The sequence below is a fragment of the Schistocerca cancellata genome, chromosome 2, assembly GCF_023864275.1.
Source record: "Schistocerca cancellata isolate TAMUIC-IGC-003103 chromosome 2, iqSchCanc2.1, whole genome shotgun sequence".
Lineage (NCBI taxonomy): Eukaryota > Metazoa > Arthropoda > Insecta > Orthoptera > Acrididae > Schistocerca > Schistocerca cancellata.
This window is the reverse complement of record NC_064627.1, coordinates 499,785,402-499,809,291: the sequence shown is the minus strand read 5'-3', so window position 1 is coordinate 499,809,291 and position 23,890 is coordinate 499,785,402. Positions and strand designations below refer to the sequence as shown.

General features: G+C 37.0%; 1 protein-coding gene across 3 annotated transcripts in view; it reads right to left on the bottom strand.

Moving 5' to 3' along the window:
* The window catches only part of LOC126162044 (peroxisome biogenesis factor 1), a 371,455-nt gene that overhangs the window by 210,386 nt on the left and 137,179 nt on the right, over positions 1–23,890 (bottom strand). For all 3 annotated transcript variants that reach the window (XM_049918280.1, XM_049918281.1, XM_049918282.1), the window contains 2 exons: positions 4,008–4,186; positions 110–244 (listed from right to left, as the gene is read on the bottom strand). In XM_049918280.1, the coding sequence (XP_049774237.1) occupies positions 110–244; positions 4,008–4,186 (314 nt within the window). The remainder of the gene's footprint in view (positions 1–109; positions 245–4,007; positions 4,187–23,890) is intronic.

Below are 23,890 nucleotides of genomic sequence, written 5' to 3'. Positions count from 1 at the left end.
CTGTACTGTATACATCACAAAATATTTATGAAGGCACATCATCATAAAGTAAAATTCAAGATAGGTAAGTATATTTGTAGAGGATAGCAGTTCTTATAATAAACTTCACCTTAATGCTAATAAATTTCAGTCCACACTCTTGGGCCATGGCGCCAGCCAGTAGTGTTTTCCCAGTTCCTGGAGATCCATACAGCAGAACACCACTTTGGTGACGTAAAGGAGACTGCTCAAATAGTTCTGGATACTGAAACAATTAAAACCTTTGAGTGTTTTACATCATAAACCAAAATATATTAAACATACCTTTGCAGAATAGAGTTACAAAGTATGCTTTTGCCTTGAAAGTATAATGAGAGGATTATAAAAACTGAATATTTAAGTTATTTAGATAATTATACTTTCTATTACTTGAAAGTGTTCATTTTAAACTGTATTCTAAATACTCTGAATGGACTTTCCAGATAATTGTGGTGATGTTGATTTTATATATCTAAGAAATAGCAACCAATTTCAGATATCATTTTGATATAACAGTACATTAGTTTTATTTTATTTTTACTGTTTTATTCTGTGCCAGTGTTTCAAATTCAACAAATCCACTATACATCATTGCTGGATCCATGCCGATTTCCTCAGTCTTCTCCTAAAACTATTGGTCACAGACATTTTCATTGTTACTAAAGTAGTTTTTATGTCTTCACTGAAAATTTGGTAATAGTTTCCCAAATTTCCGCATTTATCCAAATCAGATTCTTACAGCTACTGCTCTTCAGAGGAATAGAATACTGTAGAAGAAGAAAGGGTAGCTTTGAGAGATGAAATATTGGAGGCAGGAGATGTTCAAGTAGGTAAAAACATGAGAGCTAGTAGAAATCTGTGGTAAATAGAACAGATATTGAATTGAATTGATGAAAGGACAAAATACAAAAATGATGTACGTGAAGCAGGCAAAAGGGAATACAAAAAGCTAAAAATGAGATTGACAGGAACTGCAATATGGCTAAGTAGGAATGGCTAGAGGACAAATCTAAATATTTAGAAAAATATGTCACTAGGGGAAGCATAGATGCCACCCACAGGAAAAGTAAAGAGACCTTTGGAGAAAAGAGAACCACCTGTACGAATGTCAAGAGCTCAGATGGAAAACCAGTCATAAGTAAGGAAGGGAAAGCAGAAAGGTGGAAGAAGTATAAGAGGGTCTATACAAGAGAAACATACCTGAAGGCAATATTATGGAAATGGTAGAGCACATAGGCGAAGATGAGATGGGAGATACAATATTGTATGAAGAATTTGACAGAGCACTGAAAGACCTAAGTTGAAACAAGGCCCCGCGAGTAGACAACATTCCGACAGAATTACTGATAGCCTTGAGAGAGCCAGTCACGATAAAACTCTTCCATCTGCTGAGCAAGATGTATGAGACAGGTGAAATACCCTAGACTTCAAGAAGAATATAATAAGTTGAATTTCAAAGACAGCAGGTTCCGACAGGTGTGAAAATTACCGAACTAGCAGTTTAATATGTCACAGCTGCAAAATACTAACACAAATTCTTTACAAAAGGATGGAAAAACCGGTAGAAGCTGAGCTTGGGGAAAGTCAGTTTGGATTTCAGATAAATATAGGAACACACAAGACAATACAGACCCAACGACTTCCCATAGAAGATAGGTTAAGGAAAGGCAAACCTACATTTATAGCATTTGTTGTTTTAAACAAAGCTTTTGACAATGTTGACTAGAATACTCCCTTTCAAATTCTAAAGGTGGCAGGAGTAAAATACAGGGAGAAAAAGGCTATTTACATTTTTTACAGGTATCAGATGGCAATTGTAAGAGTCATGGGTCATGGAAGGAAAGCAGTGGTTGAGAACAGAGTGGACTAGGTTCTACCCTATCCTTGATGCTATTCAATCTGTATATTGAACAAGCAATGAAAGAATCAAAAGATAAATTTGGTGTAGGAATTAAAGCCCAGGCAGAAGAAAGAAAATCTTTGACGTTTGCCTACGACATCATAATTCTATCAGAGACAGCAATGGGCTTGGAAGAGCAGTTGAATGGAATGGGCAGTGTCTTGAAAGGAGGATATAAGATTAACATCTACAAAAGCAAAACAAAGATAATGGAGTGTAGTCAAATTAAATCAGGGAATACTAAGGGAATTAGATTAGGAAAGTAGTACAGGAGTTTTGCTATTTGGGCAGCAAAGTAACTAATGATGGTCAAAGTAGAGAGGATATAAAATGTAGACCGGCAATGGCAAGAAAAGTGTTTCTGAAGAAGAGAAATTTGTTAACATCAAATATAGATTTAAGTGTTAGGAAGTCTTTTCTGAAAGCATTTGTATTGAATGTTGCCATGTATGGAAGTGAAACGTGGATGATAAACAGTTTAGACAAAAAAGGATATAAGCTGTGATGCTCCAGAAGAATGCTGAAGATTAGACAGATAGATCATGTAATTAATGAGGAGGTACTGAACAGAATTGGGGAGGCAAGATATTTGTGGCACAACTTGACTACAAGAAGGAAGATAGGCTGATAGGACACATTCTGAGACATCAAGGGATCACCAATGTGGTACTAGAGGGAAGCAAGGAAGGTAAAAGTCATAGGGCGAGACCAAGAGAAGAATATAGTAAGCAGAGTCAGAAGGATGTAGGTTGCAGTAGTTACTCTGAGATGTAGAGGCTTGCATAGGATAGAGTAGCATGGGGAGCTGCATCAAACCAGTCTTCAAACTGAAGACCACCACAACAGCAACAACTGAGCTTCATAATTTTTATCTTTCTCTTGTTTATCTGCAAATTAACTAGTTTGGCCAATAATTTTGCCTACTCAGTCCTAAAGACATATCATCAAGAAGCATTAATTCTATTACCCTTTACTCTACAGTCAACTTTTCTGATACTTCAATTACTCATTCTTCACCACATGTCACTAACTTACTCTTCCTAACACAGTAGTAATTGTAGCTCCTAGTTTTCAATTTTTTTGATTTTTATACTGATGTTTGTAAACATTGTAGTCTAGTTCTCCAATGTTAAACAGCTTATCTTGCTACTTATTGTAATGGTCTTTCTCCATATATCCAAATGTTATGGAAGCCTGTTGGCATTCATAAACTTTCCTTTATTATGAATTTTTGTTTTTGGTGACACAGGAAGTTGTAACATGACAGACATTCTTCACTTTTCTAACTCATAGCTTACTGTCAACACATATAACATTGATTTTCCACACGTCTATGCATCACTTAGTAATATTTACCATTATTCTACAGAATGATATTTGACCGATTTTAAATTTATCTGCACAAGCTTTATTTCAAAAGGTGTTAATAATTGTAATTTATATAGTCATGGTTACAGATCCATATCAAGCACAAATATGTTTTACACCAATTATGAACGAAAATATACACTAAAATTATGTTAAATTAACCCTCAAGACATTCAATACACCTCCGAGCAGCAGAACTAACATCTCACAATCTCTTGCATATTCTGCTTGAATATAAGCATAAATGTTTATACACATTTGCTATTGAGTATCCCAATATATTAAACAATCCACAAACTTCTGATAGAATAAGCCTGTTGAGTACTACAATCCACATCTTCCAGTGTTCTAACAACTGTTACTGTTACTCAAATTGACCTTGTCTCTTATAATCTAGAGTCTAGAATAACTTTTCCTTCCACCCACCATTTGTACTTTTTCATATCTTATCTCCCCATTTTTCTTTGGTACCTGGTGTTGATGGAGAAACTGTTCCAAAATTAAGAATCATATATATTTCTGTTTTATGTTTTGAGTACCCACTAGCCGTGTTTCAGCAATTAGGAAGCAAGTAATTCGTTTCAGTCCCAAACAGTCTAATATCAAATTTCTGACTTTTTCTTTTTATAATAACTTCCATTCACTTTGAGACTTTATGACAAATGTATATGGTTATTGTTAGTATAAATATAAAATAGGGTAAATATATGGAAACACGTACCTGTGATGGCCACCGGAAAAGTTCAGTTAACATTTCCTTTACTTTAAGAAGGCCACCAACATCAGCCCAAGACAGAGAAGAATCATGATGAAGCTTCACATCTCTTAGGGACAATGGAATGTTCTTTTCAAATGCTTTAACTAAATCACTAGTCTCTACTTCTGGCAATTTTTCATCACCTACATGAAAACACCAGTTATTAGAATATAAAAATCTTGTCTAGACCAAGCTGCAATAAACATATGTTCAAATTATATGCCAACGAGCTTCTATAAATCAAATACAAATTGTTCTAAAATAACCAAATTAAAACACACTTTCCTGGGGCACATGCAAAGTTATTTCTACGTCTGCTAGTGACTCTCCTTCCAAGGTAACATGTCACATCCTCCCTACTAAAAATTTTGCAGTCCAGTCACAAATTTCGTTTGATACTCCATAGGATCATATCTTTGACAGTAAGTGTAGATGTAGTACAGAGTCAAATGCTTTTTAAAAATTGAGGAATACTGCATCTATCTGACTGCTTTCAAGATGTCAAATGGAAAAAAAATGTGAGCTGGCAACACATGATTGACATTTTCAGAACACATGCTGGTTACTAAGGAGGAGAGGTCATTCTGTTCAAGATACCAAATTACATTTTGAGCTCAAAATAGGTTCCATGATTCTAAAACAAATGGATTGCTAGGATATTGGATGGTAGTTCTGTGGATCGCTTCTGCTACCCTTCTTATAGGTGGATGCGACCTCAGCTTTCTTCCAACTATTGGGCACAGTTTCACATTTGAGGCATTTTTGGTAGATTATACTTAAAAGAGGGGCTAACTCCACTGAAATTTGGTATAGAATCTGACAGAGATTTCATCAGGCCCTGGAGCTTTGTTTACTTTAGGAATTTCAGCTGTTTCTCTCAGCACTAACATTGACAGATGTATCATTTATCTTTGCAATGGTGCAAGAATTAAATTGGGGAATACCCCTGGATTTTCATTTGTAATGGAACATCTGAATACTGAGTTCAGTGTTTCTGCTTTTTTTTTGCTGCCATCAATTTCAGTCCTTGCCTCATCCATGAGTGACTGGACACTAAGTTTGGTCCCATTAACAGCCATTACACATGATCAGAATTTCTTTGGATTTTGTGGGAGATCCTCTGATAATACTCTACTGCTGTAGTCACTGAATGTTTCGCACATCACCCGCCTGATAGACAAATGGATTTCATTCATATTTCACTTTCTCTAGCCCTTGGTTTTGTTTTACAAATAGTATGCAGTAGTCTCTGTTTCTTTAGTGGCTGTTTACCATATATTGCCATTCTGAAAAATCTTGTCTAGGTAGTTCAGAGAACACACCCAGTAATGTTTTGCAGGACATCTTATCACCTGCACTCACTTAAAAAACTGTAATATTCCCAGTTGATTGTTGGCTGATTAAGGACTAATGCAATGCGGACAGTATTATTGGGGAATTTCTGTACTATTGAACTTGGGCTTATTATGAAGGTTTTGGTTACACTTGGAGGTAACATCCTCTTCATCTCAGAATAGCACCATGTTTCCTAAGCCCACAATTATTTGTTGTATGTTTTCTAATCCCTGTGTAAGCCTTCAGTTTTTACCCTCTACAGCTCCCTCTAGTGCCAGGGAAGTTATTTTCTAATGCCTTAAAACATGTTTTCTCTTCTTGTCAGTGTTTTCCATATACTCCTTTCTACAGTGAAATGAAATGGTCATATGGCTTTACTGGCCAGGAGACCCCACCTGAGGTTGTTCAGCTGCCTAGTGCAAGTCTTTCAATTCAATGCCACTTCAGTGTCTTGTACGTGATAATGAGATGAAATGATTTTGCAGAGAACTTCCCCATTCCTCACCTTATCAGTACCCCTAATTTTCAACATACTTCTGCAGCACCATAACTCAAACACTTCAGTTTTCTTGTTTTTCCATAGTCTATGCAATCGTAGGTGCCGCATACACAGTGGAAAGCAGGAGAGAGCCAAACATGTCAATAATGTTGCCAAAGCTGTCACAGAAGCAGAATTTCTATACCACCCCTTCCAGTGACACCAACATGCTCAAAGCCACTGTGAACTTGTCACTTACAGCACCAGAAAAAATGAACAACTAAAACTTTCTGTGCAAGCTCCAATTTCTCTTATTTTATTACAATAGCCATCTTTCCCTATATAGGTGGGAATCAACAATTTTTGCACTTAGAATAGACTGTTTGTGACTGAAGTTTCATGAAAGATCTCACTGCAATGAACACATGTATCCTATCTATGACACTCTCTGCCCCATTTTGCAATAATACAAAATAAGCTATTGTTCTTTGAACTTTGTTGATGTTCTTCAACAATACTATCTGCTAAGGATTCCACATCATGTATAAGTACTCCAGAAGAGTATGACCAAGTGTAGTATAGTGTGATGTTCCCTATACATGTTTTCAGATATAAGTATGATGACTTCTCATGTTTCTGAATTTCTGCATCTGAAATGTATTTTCATTTTGCCCCATCAGTGCAGTTCTGTTGGATTTTGTCACTATTACAGTCTATACATGGAAGAACCCTGGAGATACTAAAAGGTATCAGATAGATTATATAATGGTAAGACAGAGATTTAGGAACCAGGTTTTATATTGTAAGACATTTCCAGGGGCAGATGTGGACTCTGACCACAATCTATTGGTTATGACCTGTAGATTAAAACTGAAGAAACTGCAAAAAAGTGGGAATTTAAGGAGATGGGACCTGGATAAACTGAAAGAACCAGAGGTTGTACAGAGTTTCAGGGAGAGCATAACGGAACAATTGACAGGAATGGGGGAAAGAAATACAGTAGAAGAAGAATGGGTAGCTTTGAGAGATGAAGTAGTGAAGGCAGCAGAGGATCAAGTAGGTAAAAAGACGAGGGCTAGTAGAAATCCTTGGGTAACAGAAGAAATACCGAATTTAATTGATGAAAGGAGAAAATATAAAAATGCAGTAAATGAAGCAGGCAAAAAGGAGTACAAACGTCTCAAAAATGAGATCGACAGGAAATGCAAAATGGCTAAACAGGGGTGGCTAGAGGACAAATGTAAGGATGTAGAGGCTTATCTCACTAGGGGTAAGATAGATACTGCCTACAGGAAAATTAAAGAGACCTTTGGAGATAAGAGAACCACTTGTATGAACATCAAGAGCTCAGATGGAAACACAGTTCTAAGCAAAGAAGGGAAAGCCGAAAGGTGGAAGGAGTATATAGAGGGTCTATACAAGGGCGATGTACTTGAGGACAATATTATGGAAATGGAAGAGGATGTAGATGAAGATGAAATGGGAGATACGATACTGCGTGAAGGGTTTGACAGAGCACTGAAAGACCTGAGTCGAAACAAGGCCCCCGGAGTAGACAACATTCCACTGGAACTACTGACGGCCTTGGGAGAGCCAGTCCTGACAAAACTCTACCATCTGGTGAGCAAGATGTATGAAACAGGCGAAATACCCTCAGACTTCAAGAAGAATATAATAATTCCAATCCCAAAGAAGGCAGGTGTTGACAGATGTGATAATTACCGAACAATCAGTTTAATAAGCCATAGCTGCAAAATACTAACACGAATTCTTTACAGACGAATGGAAAAACTAGTAGAAGCCGACCTCGGGGAAGATCAGTTTGGATTCCGTAGAAATACTGGAACACGTGAGGCAATACTGACCTTACAACTTATCTTAGAAGAAAGATTAAGGAAAGGCAAACCTACGTTTCTAGCATTTGTAGACTTAGAGAAAGCTTTTGACAATGTTGACTGGAATACGCTCTTTCAAATTCTAAAGGTGGCAGGGGTAAAATACAGGGAGCGAAAGGCTATTTACAATTTGTACAGAAAGCAGATGGCAGTTATAAGAGTCGAGGGACATGAAAGGGAAGCAGTGGTTGGGAAGGGAGTAAGACAGGGTTGTAGCCTCTACCCGATGTTATTCAATCTGTATATTGAGCAAGCAGTAAAGGAAACAAAAGAAAAATTCGGAGTAGGTATTAAAATCCATGGAGAAGAAATAAAAACTTTGAGGTTCGCCGATGACATTGTAATTCTGTCAGAGACAGCAAAGGACTTGGAAGAGCAGTTGAACGGAATGGATGATGTCTTGAAGGGAGGATATAAGATGAACATCAACAAAAGCAAAACGAGGATAATGGAATGTAGTCGAATTAAGTCAGGTGTTGTTGAGGGTATTAGATTAGGAAATGAGACACTTAAAGTAGTAAAGGAGTTTTGCTATTGGGGGAGCAAAATAACTGATGATGGTCGAAGTAGAGAGGATATAAAATGTAGACTGGCAATGGCAAGGAAAGCGTTTCTGAAGAAGAGAAATTTGTTAACATCGAGTATAGATTTAAGTGTTAGGAAGTCATTTCTGAAAGTATTTGTATGGAGTGTAGCCATGTATGGAAGTGAAACATGGACGATAACTAGTTTGGACAAGAGGAGAATAGAAACTTTTGAAATGTGGTGCTACAGAAGAATGCTGAAGATTAGATGGGTAGATCACATAACTAATGAGGAGGTACTGAATAGGATTGGGGAGTAGAGGAGTTTGTGGCACAACTTGACCAGAAGAAGGGATCGTTTGGTAGGACATGTTCTGAGGCATCAAGGGATCACCAATTTAGTATTGGAGGGCAGCGTGGAGGGTAAAAATTGTAGGGAGAGACCAAGAGATGAATACACTAAGCAGATTCAGAAGGATGTAGGTTGCAGTAGGTACTGGGAGATGAAGAAGCTTGCACGGGATAGAGTAGCATGGAGAGCTGCATCAAACCAGTCTCAGGACTGAAGACCACAACAACAACAACAACAACAGTCTAGAGTAATGCTGGAATTGAAATCTTTAGAATAACGAGAACTCTTTTACATGAATATGAAGAGTTTATTCTATAATAACCTTCATATATTATTCCAGAAGTATACAACAGCTGTGTCTGTAAAAGACTTTTCAATTGAGGAAACATCACCTAATAGTATATATCGTCAATGGGGAAACAATACCGTGTAGCTGACTAATTTTTTGTTTTTCCGTCAAATGATGTCGTTGACCGTACGCACATCTGCTCTTAATGCCATAATGCCAAATTTTTAATTATTTACCATGAAAAAATTATTTAAAACAATACCAAACACGTGACACAGCAAATAAACACGTGGCAATAATGTGGAACTGTAGAGAATTAAATACTGCGTATCTACAATCTATGGATACTGTAAACAATACCACGTAAATACAAAAGTGCACACAACAAAGCGCATTGTTACTGCCTTATTATGTATTTAATTAGTGCTTGAAAGTGGTCCCATGCTTGTAGCTTCATTCGTGATAATGGACAGCAATAGAGATGACGATCTTCTTACTCAAGAAGAAATAGTTTCTCAGATGAAATCAGTTTATGGAAGTGGAGAATCATTCATGAGCGTGACTGACAGTGGTAAGAAAATTATTTTATTATTCAACTTTGAATGTTAGTAGCACCACAAGTGTTTTATTGTGATGTAAATCAGAAATCCCCCACTTCACTCGTTCTGTGCTTTATTCATTTCTGCCAAAGATTTCTAGACTGTCCACTTTCTTGTAGGATCTGCCGTAAATGCAGAACAAACAACAGGCAAGAAAAGTCATAACGCTGGAGTTACATTTACCAAAGAAGAATTAATTTCATAGATGGGCTTCTCGGTTACTGTTCCTGCAACATCTAATAATGCAGGTAAATTTTCTTGGGGTTATTGTTAATAGTATTACTGATGCTGTCGTTCTCATAAATACAAGAATTTGAGCTTCATCTTTGTCTGCTTAAATTAATTTATAACTATTTTTCCATCTAGAAACTTCAGAGGCTGTATCCAACAATGCTCAAAATGAAACCACAGTCACATTTTCCACTAGAGACGACAGTACTTCCCACTCATTGCTAAGCAATGGTGCTCATCGTTTGCCAAACACTCTGGATAAATTATTGGAAGACCATGGGAGCAATAATGATGCTGACAGTGAAGGCCAAGAATTTTATGATGACATAAGCAGTGACAGGAAAAAGAAGTCTAAACCACATTCTGAAGATTGGAAGAAAAATGCCAATAAAATTCTGAGAATGCGTGGACAGGAGTATATTGGATACAGAAGAAGTCGAATTGGTAAAATCACAATGATACTCCAAGAGAGGCACGAAAATTAGGTCCAACATGTACTTCGAAGATGTGCCAGAAATGCTTTCAAAGGAAGTGTCATCAGTTTTCTGGTGATGATAGGCAGGCAGTATTTAACACATTTTGGGAAACGATGTCATGGGATCATGGGAAGGTTTATGGTATCAACCTTGTGGACGTAATTCCAACCAAATGTCCAGGGAAGAACAATGGCGAATCCAGGAGAAAAGGGATGCTCATTTATCATTTGAAAAATGAGCTGGGGAAATAAAGTATGCAAAAAGATGTTTCTCAACACTCTTGGGATTAAAGAATGGACTATCCAATATTGGCTAGGTAATTCCACACATGGGATGAGTCCTGATACAGAATTGTCACGACCTCGAATCAAACAGATGATGATGAAAGATGAGAGAACGTTCATGAAAGAATTTCTGGACTCTCTTCCGAAACTTCCGTTGCATTACTGCAGGAAATCCTCCTTGAAGTTGTACCTTGAGCCTATTCTACAATCCAAACAACAGCTGTATGGACTCTATGTGAAAAAATGTCATGCGGAGAAGGTTTCTCAATTAAGTCAGGCTACCTTTAACTTGATTTTAGAAGATGGTAATACTAGCTTATTTTCCCCCAAGAAAGACCAGTGCGACTTGTGTTGTAGTTAAAGGCTTGGTAACTTGAGTGAAGACGTGTGGAAGCAACACACAGAATGGAAAAAGCACACAAGGATGCAAAAAGATACTGACAAGAAAGAAGCCCAGCAGAAGCTCTGCTCAGTGTACACCATAGATTTACAGGCTGTGAAAGTAGTTCCATTTTTAAGTGCAAGTGCAGTTTATTATAAAACAAAGTTGGCTGTTCATAACTTTACAATGTATAATTTAGATAGTCGTGATGCAGTATGTTACTGGTTTGATGACACGCAAGGTAATTTGGTTGCATCATGTTTTGCCTCATGCATCTTGGACACCCTATCCAGAATGACGAAGGAAAATCCCATTCAAGTCATTTTGTATTCTGACGGCTGCACATATCAGAACAGAAATGTGATATTATCAAATGCTCTTTTAAGATTAGCAATTGATACTGGAGTATTGATTACACAAAAGTTTCTGGAGAAAGGCCATACTCAGATGGAATGTGACTCAGTTCACAGTTCCATTGATTGCAAGCTTAAAGGACGTGAAGTTACACATACTAGCCAATACACGGTGATATCTAAAGAAGCGAGAAAAAAGCCACAGCCATACAAAGTCCATTACCTAGATTATTCCTTTTTCATCAACTACAGAAACGTTCGTAGCTGTATGACTCAATTAGGCCTGGAAGAGCTGTAAAAAATGAGCCTACAGTTACCGATCTGAGGGCGCTACAGTACCGCCCAAATGGTATTATTTACAACAAGTGCTCTTTCAACTAGGTGTGACAAGAATTACCGAGGCATCCCAGGAAAATTCTTGGAGATGTTTGCTTCCCAAAACTATACAAGAAAAGACTGAAAAACCAAAAAATCCAAATGGGATAATTTACAACAGCTTAAATCTGTTCTATGTAAAGATTCTCATAGTTATTATGACAATATTCCTTATGAATGAAAATTACCGTGGAGGTAACTGTGTGACGAGTATCAGTGCAGTGTAATTCTCTGTTGCTGCTTTGAGTGACATTAATGAGTTTTCTTGAAGAAATGTGCAGACATTATTGGAACTATGTAAACAGCATATTTATTTAAAATGTTTCTATGAAATCTTACGATAAAAAATGATTAATGCTCCAAAATGTGTTCTTACTAGCTTTCTCAGTACCAAATACCAACGTAAATGTGTCAAGTCGTGCCGGGAGACTGACAAACAAATACCATGTAAGTAACAGATCATGGCATAAATACCGAGAAAAATTCCGCGCATGTGCCGTAATTAAGCTTTCTAAAGTGTATTTTTTTTTCTTTCACATTCTTATTTGATCCAATATTTCCTTGTGATGCTACGATGCAAATTTAGCAACACGGTGAAATGTATTCGGCATTTTAGACAGTTTTTTGTCTCTCATGTAAAATTCTTATTTTGCTACTTATGCGGTATTGTTTCTTCACCAACGATATGCCATTTTGACAGATCATTGCTTGAATAAATGGGTGGTCTACATCAGGACCGGCCACAGTGTGCCAAACTTCATGCGTGAACATATGCGGGCCACAGGCGGGCCAAGACCAAGCCTATCACTCGGCTTTGCTCACTCCTTCTTGGAAGTACTCAGAACAGTGTGACATTTCATTTAGCATTGTGATGTCAGTACAACTCTCTGAGTTCAGCACAATCATGCTGTCAGCACCTTTTAACTTTGTTTGTGGTAACAGTCTATTGATCTGTCATTGCAATACTTTAAAATGAATGAGGAATGACAGAAGAGAGGGATGAGAATTCTCAATTCACATAAGTGACAAGTTCTGCATGTCTGCTATGACATGACATTACAACACCATGCAGAAAGAATTTAAGTAATTAGTTGACAATGAAATAGCAAAAAATTACAATGATCAACACACAGGATTCATTGTTCTGTAGATCAAAGAGCAAAAAAATACAAAAATTTCCAGGCCTGGAGCACATACGTTTCTGAAGCCACACACAGCATTCCATTGTCAGTTGCAACAGTTTTCAATGGAACTGAACAAAGAGTACAGAGACATCACATATAACTGCAAAGTATGTTGGTTAAGTCAAGAGACAGGAACAAAAATTAGAACATCTGGAATGGAGTGCAGACTTCACATTTTAAGTCGACTTGATTGCACACTGTCCATAGTAAGACATTGCAAGGTAACCTCTTTCCAGTTTGATGGGGATGCATTTGAAAATAAAACCATGCTGCAGAAAGGACACCTTCTGATAAAGACAGTTCATTTACCTAAGCTCTCTAACATTAAGGAAAGTGCAAGGATTGAAGATGTTTGGTTTTTGGGGTGCTCAACTGTGCGGTCATCAGTGCTCGTACAAAGTCCCATGTTTACACAGTCCAATATTTTTCACATTCCACTATAGCCACTGTCACGAATGATGATGATGATGATGATGATGATGATGATGATGATGAGGATGAGGATGAAATGATGAGGGCAACACAAATACCCAGTACCCTGGCAGAGAAAATCCCCAATCCGACCAGGAATGAAACCCAGGACTCCATGATCCAGAGGCAGCAACATTAACCACTAGACTACGAACTGCGGCCCTGCTAGGTTTGAAGAATTCATTGTGACCTTGAAAGAAGTACAAGGAGAGTTGTAAAGAGATTTTGAGGACACTTTCAATCTATCGTCTGTTTCCGAGCTGATTTCAAGATCATTTGCCATTTCAGTTGTAAGTCCTGCTGTGTACATGCAATTTGTAACTGACTGATGTGCAAAATAATTCCAGTTTTAATAACATATCTTTCTGTTTAACTTCTCATGATTGGGATTCACAGTCATATAATATTTCTTAAAGGACATCATAGTCGCCGTTGACTGTATAAAATATTCATTGTTACTATTGCAATTTCGGCCTTATGGCCATTTTCAAGTAACACTGCAAAGTTACCTAAACACAAAAATACAAAAGTGAATCACAGGGTGTATATACATAATTAAGCAAACATTTCATTAAGAAAGTAGCTCAATTATAAAAATTGGAGATAAATGTACATTACTTACATTCTGTCAGAATATAAAACTATCAGACATGAGTACATCTCATCGTCAAAATGCAGCCTTTTTACTGTGAGAGTCCCACAAGATCTGATGAGTATGACACTTATTACATCATAATATGTTGTTAAATATATACTGAACTGTCAATGTTACCATCATTATAATAATGTATCACACATACAAGTTCAGGTGCACTGACAACATGTGGAGCAAAGTCAGTTGGCGCAAAACCACATTTACTAAAGATACTGCCTGTGCACGTAGCAGAGATAGTGCACACCAAGGATACAAATTATAAGCTTTATATCATATAGTATTTTCATCTGTCAACATCATACAGCTTACTAAATAGTGCTATGATTGTAATGGGCAGTAGGATAGGATGGGAGGCATTGTGGTGTTTCTGCATCTATCTGTATACCGACTGTCTTAAAAGATAAAAATTATATTATGCCTTCAGCGTGCCAAAAATAATTAAATATTACTGAAAATTTGTGTTGTTGTGACCTACGTTGTTGAAAAATGTTAAATATAAAACCAATTGCACTGCCATTTAAATTCAGCGCATTCACAGATTTCCCCTCTTCCTCCTCACACTCAGACAATCTGGCTTGGCGGTGGGGGAAATGTGAAGTGAGCCTGAGCGCTTTGGCACTCGTGTGCGGGTATGGCCCGAGAACCGAAATCTTGGCTAGCCCTGCTCTACATGCTGCTTCTTTTTTTGCACAGATCTCTCACAGCATTGTTACACTGCAGGCATTTACTCTGGGATTGCTGTGCTACTCCAACTTGGGATGTCAGTGCATGGAGTGTACACAAATGCTCACATTGATACTTCATCTTGAGGAGATACCTTCCACAACATGTGGCACCTTTTGAGCTGTTACACAAAAATAAACAACAGACACATAAACAGCTGTACTCACCCAAATATTTAATTTCTTTATTGCTTCTAGTTTGTGCGCTATTAATCGTTGCCCAAGTTGTTGAGAGTTAAGTATTTTTCTATGTCTTGTAGTTATATGTTGTGAACGCTGCTTTATGTATTTTCCATGTACTGTTTTTAATCATGCTTACACAGTAAATACTCTTTGCTCAATCAGTTGTCTGTTGTTTCTTGTTCAAGCATATTGTAAGTAAATAAATTACATTAAAGTGTAGTCCTTTAAACATAACAAAATAGTTACTTATCTTTAAAACAAGAATTTATCAAAAGGTTAGGGGCCCAGATACATGAGAGTAGAAAACTAGATATGTAACTAGCCATAGTCTATTATAAAGGAGCACACAAACAGGTCAGAGACATATTGTATATAAGCATTTAATCGAAAGTAGCATCAGCCGACAAGCTAGTTACAGTCAACACAGGGGGTGGCCAATTTATTCTGTTGATAAGAAGTCAAAGTACAGTCAGAAAAGTCAGTTATGTGGTTTACATTCACAGACAGTAAATTTATCTGTTATCAGTGGATTCTACTAAGTCACTACTTCAACTTTTGCCAAGGATCATTATCGAGCAACATCAAAGTCAGAAATGTTGTATTCAGTAGTAACCAGACAGGAAGTTAAACCGACAGGAGGAGAAATTAAACACAATGAAAAGTCTTGGATTGAAAAAGATCATGACGCACAAATTTTTAGCATGTCTGCTAGTCAAATGCTTAAAAAATTAGAAACACTATATGGCAAGAAATCACATTTAATGATTGAAGGTTTGCAGAGAAATTTCTTTAGTTATAAATAAAATACTAGTAAGTCAGCTATTTAGAACTGTGTGCAGATTCAAGAATACACAGAAGATTTATTGGCAATAGGTGAAGCTGTAAAAAAAGGGCTGAATTATGTCATAAATTTCTGGAATGTTACTGCCAAAATTTCATCACTTCTGTACTGTATAGGATAATGTAGCAGCACCCAACAAAAGTCTCGACATGTTATTTGAACACCTGCATCTGGAAGAAGCTAGATTAAATGAGACAGAATAGTCAAATATGTCTCAAATGCTTTCATATCAAAACAAAATAATTTTTTTTTTCCAAAGTAAGTCAGTAGGGACAGTCTACAGTTCAATGCCTCACATGCGGCAAAACCAGGCATGCGAAGAAAACACTTCAGAAATAAACCATGTACCACATATTTAGCGTATTGTAGAGACACCTACCCCCACAACTGCAAACAAAAGGGTCATTTTGCCTGGGAATGTCCGAATGTAACATTAACACAAATGATACGAGTGAAAACTCCCATAGCAAAGACTCAAAATGTTTCAAATGAAATGCGCTAGTCACTTCTGAATCACCTGTTGCCAATGTAAATGACATAAATTTGCAATCTGATCAAGGAAACACTTGGTACCAAGACTGTGGTGCCACGTAGCACGTGACATTAATATTAATAAATTATGGAGAATTAAATAAATGTATGAAAGTGTTGATTGGCAATGCTACTGAATTAGAATGAACTGTAGTGGTAGACATTGAATTAGAGGCTTTTGATCAAGAACAGTTGTGTGACATAGTTCTGGAGAACATTTTAGAAGTACCTAATAGAAATTTTTATTTATCTTCTGTTACTCAAGTCTTAGATATGGAATATGTTCTGAGTGCAATTGCGTACATCTCCGTTTTCAAAACCAATGACAATTTGGGAACTGTAACAATATGCAGACATGAGTGACAGCTGAACAAAATGTTGTTTCATACAAAAGAGTCCAACAAATGTCTGAGAGCAGTCTCAATTAAAATGTGGCATGAAAAGTAAGCTCATCAAAATGTCACATGTTAGAGACATTCTAAAAAGAAATGACATTGATTATACTGATGACTAGAATGAGTCAGTATGTGCTGATCATATCTACAGCAAACAACATTACAAATCTATCTAACAAATATGAAGACTGCAGAAAATACCGCGGATATAAATCATGTTGACTTGTGCGAAGTGAATCTCATGTCATTAGGAGGAGTAAGGTATTTTCTGTTGTTAAAAGATTATCTGTCCCATTTCTGAACTGCTTATTTTCAGAAGACAAACAGTTAAGCTACTGCCAAATTAGAAACTTCCATGAAAACAGTAGAAAACCAGTGTAGGAATAAAGTAAAATGTTTATGTCTGACAACAGGATCAAAATCAAGAATGCTCTCACTAAAAAGCTTTTACATAAAAGCAGTATTTTTCACATCAGGACCAACATGTACACACCTCAGCAAAATAGAAGTACTGAAGTAGAAAAGTGCACAGTTGTCGAGTCAGCACAATCAGCAACACATGCACAAAAAATGAATGAGAATCTGTTGGCTAAAGTGATAAATTATGCAGTCTTCATGTTAAATCAAAGTGGAAGAAGTGTAATAAAAGGAAAAATTCCTACTGAATTGTGGTTTGGATGAAAAATAAATCTTACTAATTTGAGAATTTTTGGACATGACTGGTACATTTCAATTTAAGATAACAAATGAAGAAAGAAATAAAAGGAGGGAATCTTCTTTGGCTCTAGACTCTACCTACCTGATGAAAAGGATGTTGTTGCCTCTGATAATGTCATATTTGATAAAAGAATAGAAGATAAAGAAGAAGCTACTGAATTAAAGACTTTCACAAGGGAAAATGAGAATGAAACTGAGTATCAGCATCCAGAAGAAAACCAGATATCTGATAACCCACTGTGTGATGTCTCTGAAGAATGCAGTGTGTCATCTGATCACATAACACAAAACGGAGTCTCACCCCCAAAAATACATGACTGCAAATCTGATAGACTGTGAAAGGTTTCATCAGACTATGAAATAGCTTCACAGCACAGTAAGAATGCAAACTTTGGCATGATGGGCGAAGTTGAAGGCATTTCTATTTCAAATGCCTTGAAAGACAAAAACTGGTACAAAGCAGTATCTGATGAATACAAATCCCTAATAAAACTAAAAACTGGGAGGCTTGCAGAACTTCCAAAGAATGTAACACCTTTAACCTGTTGCTAGGTATTGTGTAAAAAGCAAGAAAGATGTTATAAAGCCAGACTAGTTGCAAGAGGGTTTGAGCAAGAGGAAGTACTGGACTACTCAGAAACCTTTAGTCCTGTAGCACATCATGAATCAATTAGACTGCTTCTTAGTCTTGCAACTATAAATGAAGTGAAAGTAACAACTTTTGACATAAAGACAGCTTTTCTATACAGCGATCTGCAAGAGAAAATCTACATGAACCAAACTGAAGGATGCAACAATGATATAAACAGAGTTTGCAAGCTGAAGAAGAGTTTATATGGCCGGCACTGGAATGAGAAATTCTCAAATTATCTGATGTCATTAGAATTTATTAACACAGATGATCACCCTTATCTACTATAATGAAGACAGAAGCACCATTATAGTATTGTTTGTTGATGATGGATCAGTTATTGGAAGGAGGACAGCCAGCACTACTGAAGTTCTGAATAAGTTGAATCAGGAGTCTGAAATAAAATTTGACAAAATATTTCAAAATCAGATGTCATCTCATGATGGAAATTAAAATTACATGGGTAGAACAGGCTGTGCGGCATGGACTGGGTGGTTTTCTAGGTTATAGGGTCTTGGGGGAAAAAAGGAAAGAGCTTCAGTCTCAAAGGGTACAGATTGAACACAGGAAGAACATAGATCTAGGAACCATCAGCATAACAGCTGTAAATTGCCATAGCTGTGTTCAAAAAGTACCAGAGCTCCAAGCGCTAATAGGAAGCACTGATGCTCAAATCGTTACAGGCACTGATAAGTTCAGCCAAAATCTTTGCAAAAGACCTAGTGGTGTTCAGAAAGGATAGGCTAAGTACAGTTGGCGGTGGTATGTTTGTTGCCGTTAGAAGTAGTTTATCTTGGGGCGAAATTGAAGTAGATAGTTCCTTTGAGTTACTATGGGTAGAGGGCACTCTTGGCAACTCGCAACTAACATGATTCAATTGCTGAAAGGTTCAAAGAAAACTTGAGTCTAATTTCAAACACGTACCTGACATATACAATTATGATTGGTGGTGACTTCAATCTACCCTCGATATGGTGGTGAAAATACGTGTTTAAATCTGGAGGTACACATAAAACATCATCAGAAATAGTGCTAAACGCATTCTCTAAAAAAAGTTTTTAGTTCATGAGCCCATTTGCATAGTAAATTGCTGAGAAAACGCACTTGACCTCTTAGCAACAAATAATCTTGATCTAATAACAAGTGTCAAAACAGACATAGGGATAAGTGAAAACAGAGTTGTCATAGCGAGCGCGAATACCATAACTCCCAGATCTAATAAAAATAAAAGAAAAATATACTTGATCAAAAAAGCAGATAAAAATTTGTTGATACCTTCCTGAGGAACAATCTCCACTCCTTCCAAATTAATAATTTAACTGTATACCACATGTGGCTTGAAGTCAGAGAAATAGTATCAACAGCAATTGAGAGATTTATACCAAAACAGCAATTGAGAGATTTATACCAAACAAATTAACATGTGATGGAGCTGATCCCCTAGGATACAAAAAATAGATCAGAACACTGTTGCAGAATTTAAACAATCACAAAATCCCCAAGATTGGTAATATTTTACAGAACTCCAAATGTCAATGTGGAATTCAATGCGAGATACTTATAAAAATGAAACCTGGCAGAAAATCCAAAGAGATTCTAGTTAAAGGTAAAGTATGCCAGCAGTAAGACATAATCAATGTATTGTCTGTGCAATAGTAATGAAAATACTGTTGATGAGAGTGCTGCTAAAGCAGAGTTACTAAACACAGCTTTCGGAAATTCCTTCACCAAAAAAGACAAAGTAAATATTCCATAATTCAAATCAAGAGCATCTGCCAACATGAGTAACTTAGAAGTAGATGTCCTCGGAATAGTGAAGCAACTTAACTCACCTAATAAAAGCAAGTCTTTCCGTCCAGATTGTATAACAATCAGGTTCCTTTCAGAGTATGCTGATGCAATAGCTCCGTACTTAGCAATCATATGCAACTGCTCACTTGAGGAATGATCTGTATCCAAAGACTGGGAAGTTGCACAGGTCACACCGATATTCAAGAAATGCAATAGGAGTAATTCATTAAATTACAGGTCTGTACCATTAACACTGATATGCAGCAGGAATATGGAACATATATTCTGTTCAAACATTAAAAATTACTCAAAGAGAATGGTCTATTGATATATAATCAACACGAATTCAGAAAACTTTGTTCTTGTTAAAGTCAACCAGTTTTATACTGACACAAAGCATAGAGTGCTATCGACAAAAAATTTCATGTTGATTCCATATTTCTATATTTCTGGACTCCATTGAGAAAGTTCAAAGGAGGACAGCATGTTATGTATTATTGAGAAATATGGGAGAGAGTGTCAAGAACATGAAACATGATTTGGGATGGACATAACTAAAACAAAGGTGTTTCTCTTTACAGCTAGGTCTTCTCACAAAATCTCAATCACCAACTTTCTCCTCTGAATGCAAAAATATTTTGTTGATGCTGACATACTTACTGATAAATGATCATCATAACAAAATAAGGTGAATCAGAGCTCACACAGAAAGATGTGGATGTTCATTTTTTCTGCAGAGTTCTGTTGGTTCATTCAGACTTTGCTGTTTGAGAGTGGACTAACAGAGAATTATAGTGAAAGTGGTCCTATGAACCTTCTTCCAGGCACTTAAGTGTGATTTGCAGAGTAGCCATTTAGATGACATGTAGATAAAAGTTCAGTGGGAATTTTTGTAAATCAATCTATGCATACAAACAAACTTTTAAGACAATTTAAGTTTGATGATTTGAACTCAGTAGCTACACCTATGGAGCATGGAATGGTAACAGATAAAGAAAATCTCGTCAATAATGTGTCACTAGAGAGGACTGAAGCCCATAGAGAAGCTACTGAGTCTACAGTGCCTTTTACAACAATATCTCATTCAGGTATCAGTTTTTTGCTAATTACTTAAGCAGATTTAGTAATAAACCAATGATTAGTCACTGGAAAATGGTGAAACATATTTTTCAGTACCTAAAAGGTACTATGAAGATTGGTATATTCTTTGATGGACACTCAACACGGCTTGACTTTGCCGATTCTGATTATGGAGACGATATTTCAACTTCATGCTCCAGCAATGGAGTTCTTATCATGTGGGATGGGCCCATTGCCTGGTATGTTCAATAGCAATGTCTTGTGGCACCGTAGAATGGTGTGTAGTGGGACATGCAGGGTAAAGTGGGACGTTATATTATCTTTGGTATTTTGTTGGTGCTGACATCGAGTGGCTCTCTCTGAAAGTGATCTCTTTACTTAATTTTGTTCATCAAAGTTTAACAAAGTAGATACATAGTGTCTGAAGCTTATTTAGCTGGTAAGTGCTTCACAGATTGTTTTTTTCTGTCATGTCAAAAAGGTTAAATTATAAAATATCCTTACAAACCTCTTCCAGTGCTCAGAAGAATATTAATGTAATGCTCAGCTTAACCTATAGTCTCAGAACTAGTATTGAGGTTATGTTGTATACAAATCATTGTGATGTTATTGTCATTAATGTACTCATGAGACTAATTAGTTTAAATAATTGTCTTTTCATGGGTGAAGTGGGACACGGTGCGAAACTATAAACGGTGCGAAACTATAAACGGTGCAAAACTATAAAAAAGCTGCAGGGAGTGATGGACTCTTTTATGCGATGCAAAATGCTATTGCAGAGTACAGGAAAGTAGCAGAAGCTTAAGGATCATAGCTGAAGAATACAGTGTTCTAAAAACTATGCTGGCAAATGAAAAATTTAAGAAGAAACATGGAGGTCAACAAGTTTTAAGTGAGGAGCATGAAAATTTAGTACTGGCAGGAATTTTAACCTGTGCAGAGTGGGGGTTTTCTTGCAAAGTGATGATGTTAAGAACACAGTAAAAACTTTTCTTGAATGACTTGGATATCATGTGAAAAAATTCAAAGACAATAGACCTGGGAGAGATTGGATTCAGAATCTTTTTTGTTGATATCCTAACATCACATTTCGTCTTTCAGAAAATGTGAAAAGATCAAGAGCTGCTGTTAATGAAGACTGCCTTACTGGATATTTCAAAAACTTGGAAGCTAATTTGAAAGACATTCCTCCAGAAAGGATTCTAAACTATGATGAAACAAATTTCACAGATGGTCCTGGATCTTCCACGGTCATTGTAAGAAGAGGATGTTGACATCCAGAAAGAGTTACTGACCATACCAAAGAGTCAACCAGTGTGATGTTAACTATTTCTGCTAATGGAGAAGTGCTCCTCCCTTTTATTGTGTACAAGACCTTGGGCACAAGTCTCTACCCAACTTGGACAGAAGATGGTTTTGAAGGCTCACGTTAGGCAGTAAGCAAATCTCGTTGGTTTGACATGCCATTATTTGAAGAATGGTTTGTCACAACAGGTTTGCCATATCTGAGAAGGTTTGATGGAAGAAAAGCTGTCATAGGGGACAATCTTCCAAGTCATCTCTCTCAGGAAGTGATAAGATTGTGTCATGATCATAACATTGCCTTTATAATGCTGGCTCGAAATTCTACACATCAAACATAACCCTTGGCTATTGCAGTATTCAGACCAATTAAAGCAGCATGGAGAGCTGTTTTGCTGAACTGGAAGAAACTGTACAAGGGCTGTCTGCCTAAAGTCCAGTTTCCCAAAAAACTGAAGCAAGCACTGGAGAAGGTTGGTAATATGCAGAGAAACATAATCTCTGGCTTTAGAGCATGTGGTAAAATACCATTAGATTCTGAAAAAGTGCTGCAGATGATTCCAAGGAGAGATCAGTATTCCAAATCTGAGAAAGTTTGGATAGATGTTCTCACTGAAAAGTTTGTCATAGCCATATCTAGTGATTCCACAAAAAACAGAGGTAGAAAATTAAATGTTCATCCAGGTAGGAGCATTTCTCCTGAAGATTTTGTCACTAATGTTTCCACAACTTCTGCCAACCATAGTTGTGTCTGCAAGCACCAGTCGTCCATTGGTTCCCAACAAGATACTCAAGTTCCTAGAGGTAAGAACAGAAGCAGGGAAGTGAAACCTAAATTTGCACTGTCAACAAGAGAACAACCCAGAGACTTCATTGTGGCAAAATTCATCACAGAGCAAGACCACCAAACAAAATTCTACCACGGAGAAATCACTGGCATACCAAAGGATAAGACAATTGAAATAAAATACCTAAGGAGAAAGGTAGGGAAACCAGTGACAATGTTCTATTTCCCTCAAGTGAATGACATCCAAGATGTTCTCTACACTAATATTGTTTGGAAAATTTATGTGTATCAAGACATCAGAAGAGGAAGATTTCTCTTCCCAACACTGTCCAAGATTGTTGACATTGCAAAAGTCCGATGAGTGAAAATTAGCGATGAACAGTACAGCAAAGCTGCATATAGATTTGTAAGACCATTATTATCATGTTATAGTGCATTAAAATAGTCTTATTTTCAGAAAAAGTTCCTGAATTTAAAATAAAAGGTTATCTCTACAAAACTTTCTTATACGGTAGCATATAATAAAAAGAATTTCTGCTTACCATACTCATTTGTGTTATTTCCCTGTCCTGTTTCATCTCCATAGTGAACTTGAGTGGTATTTTCAACACAAATAAATGTCTAGGACACACATTTCAGCACTTAAACAGTCCCTCTATCTAACATATTTAAAAAATATGAACACAAACATAGTGCCAAATGTTGTTAGAAGATTATACACTCCTGGAAATGGAAAAAAGAACACATTGACACCGGTGTGTCAGACCCACCATACTTGCTCCGGACACTGCGAGAGGGCTGTACAAGCAATGATCACACGCACGGCACAGCGGACACACCAGGAACTGCGGTGTTGGCCGTCGAATGGCGCTAGCTGCGCAGCATTTGTGCACCGCCGCCTTCAGTGTCAGCCAGTTTGCCGTGGCATACGGAGCTCCATCGCAGTCTTTAACACTGGTAGCATGCCGCGACAGCGTGGGCGTG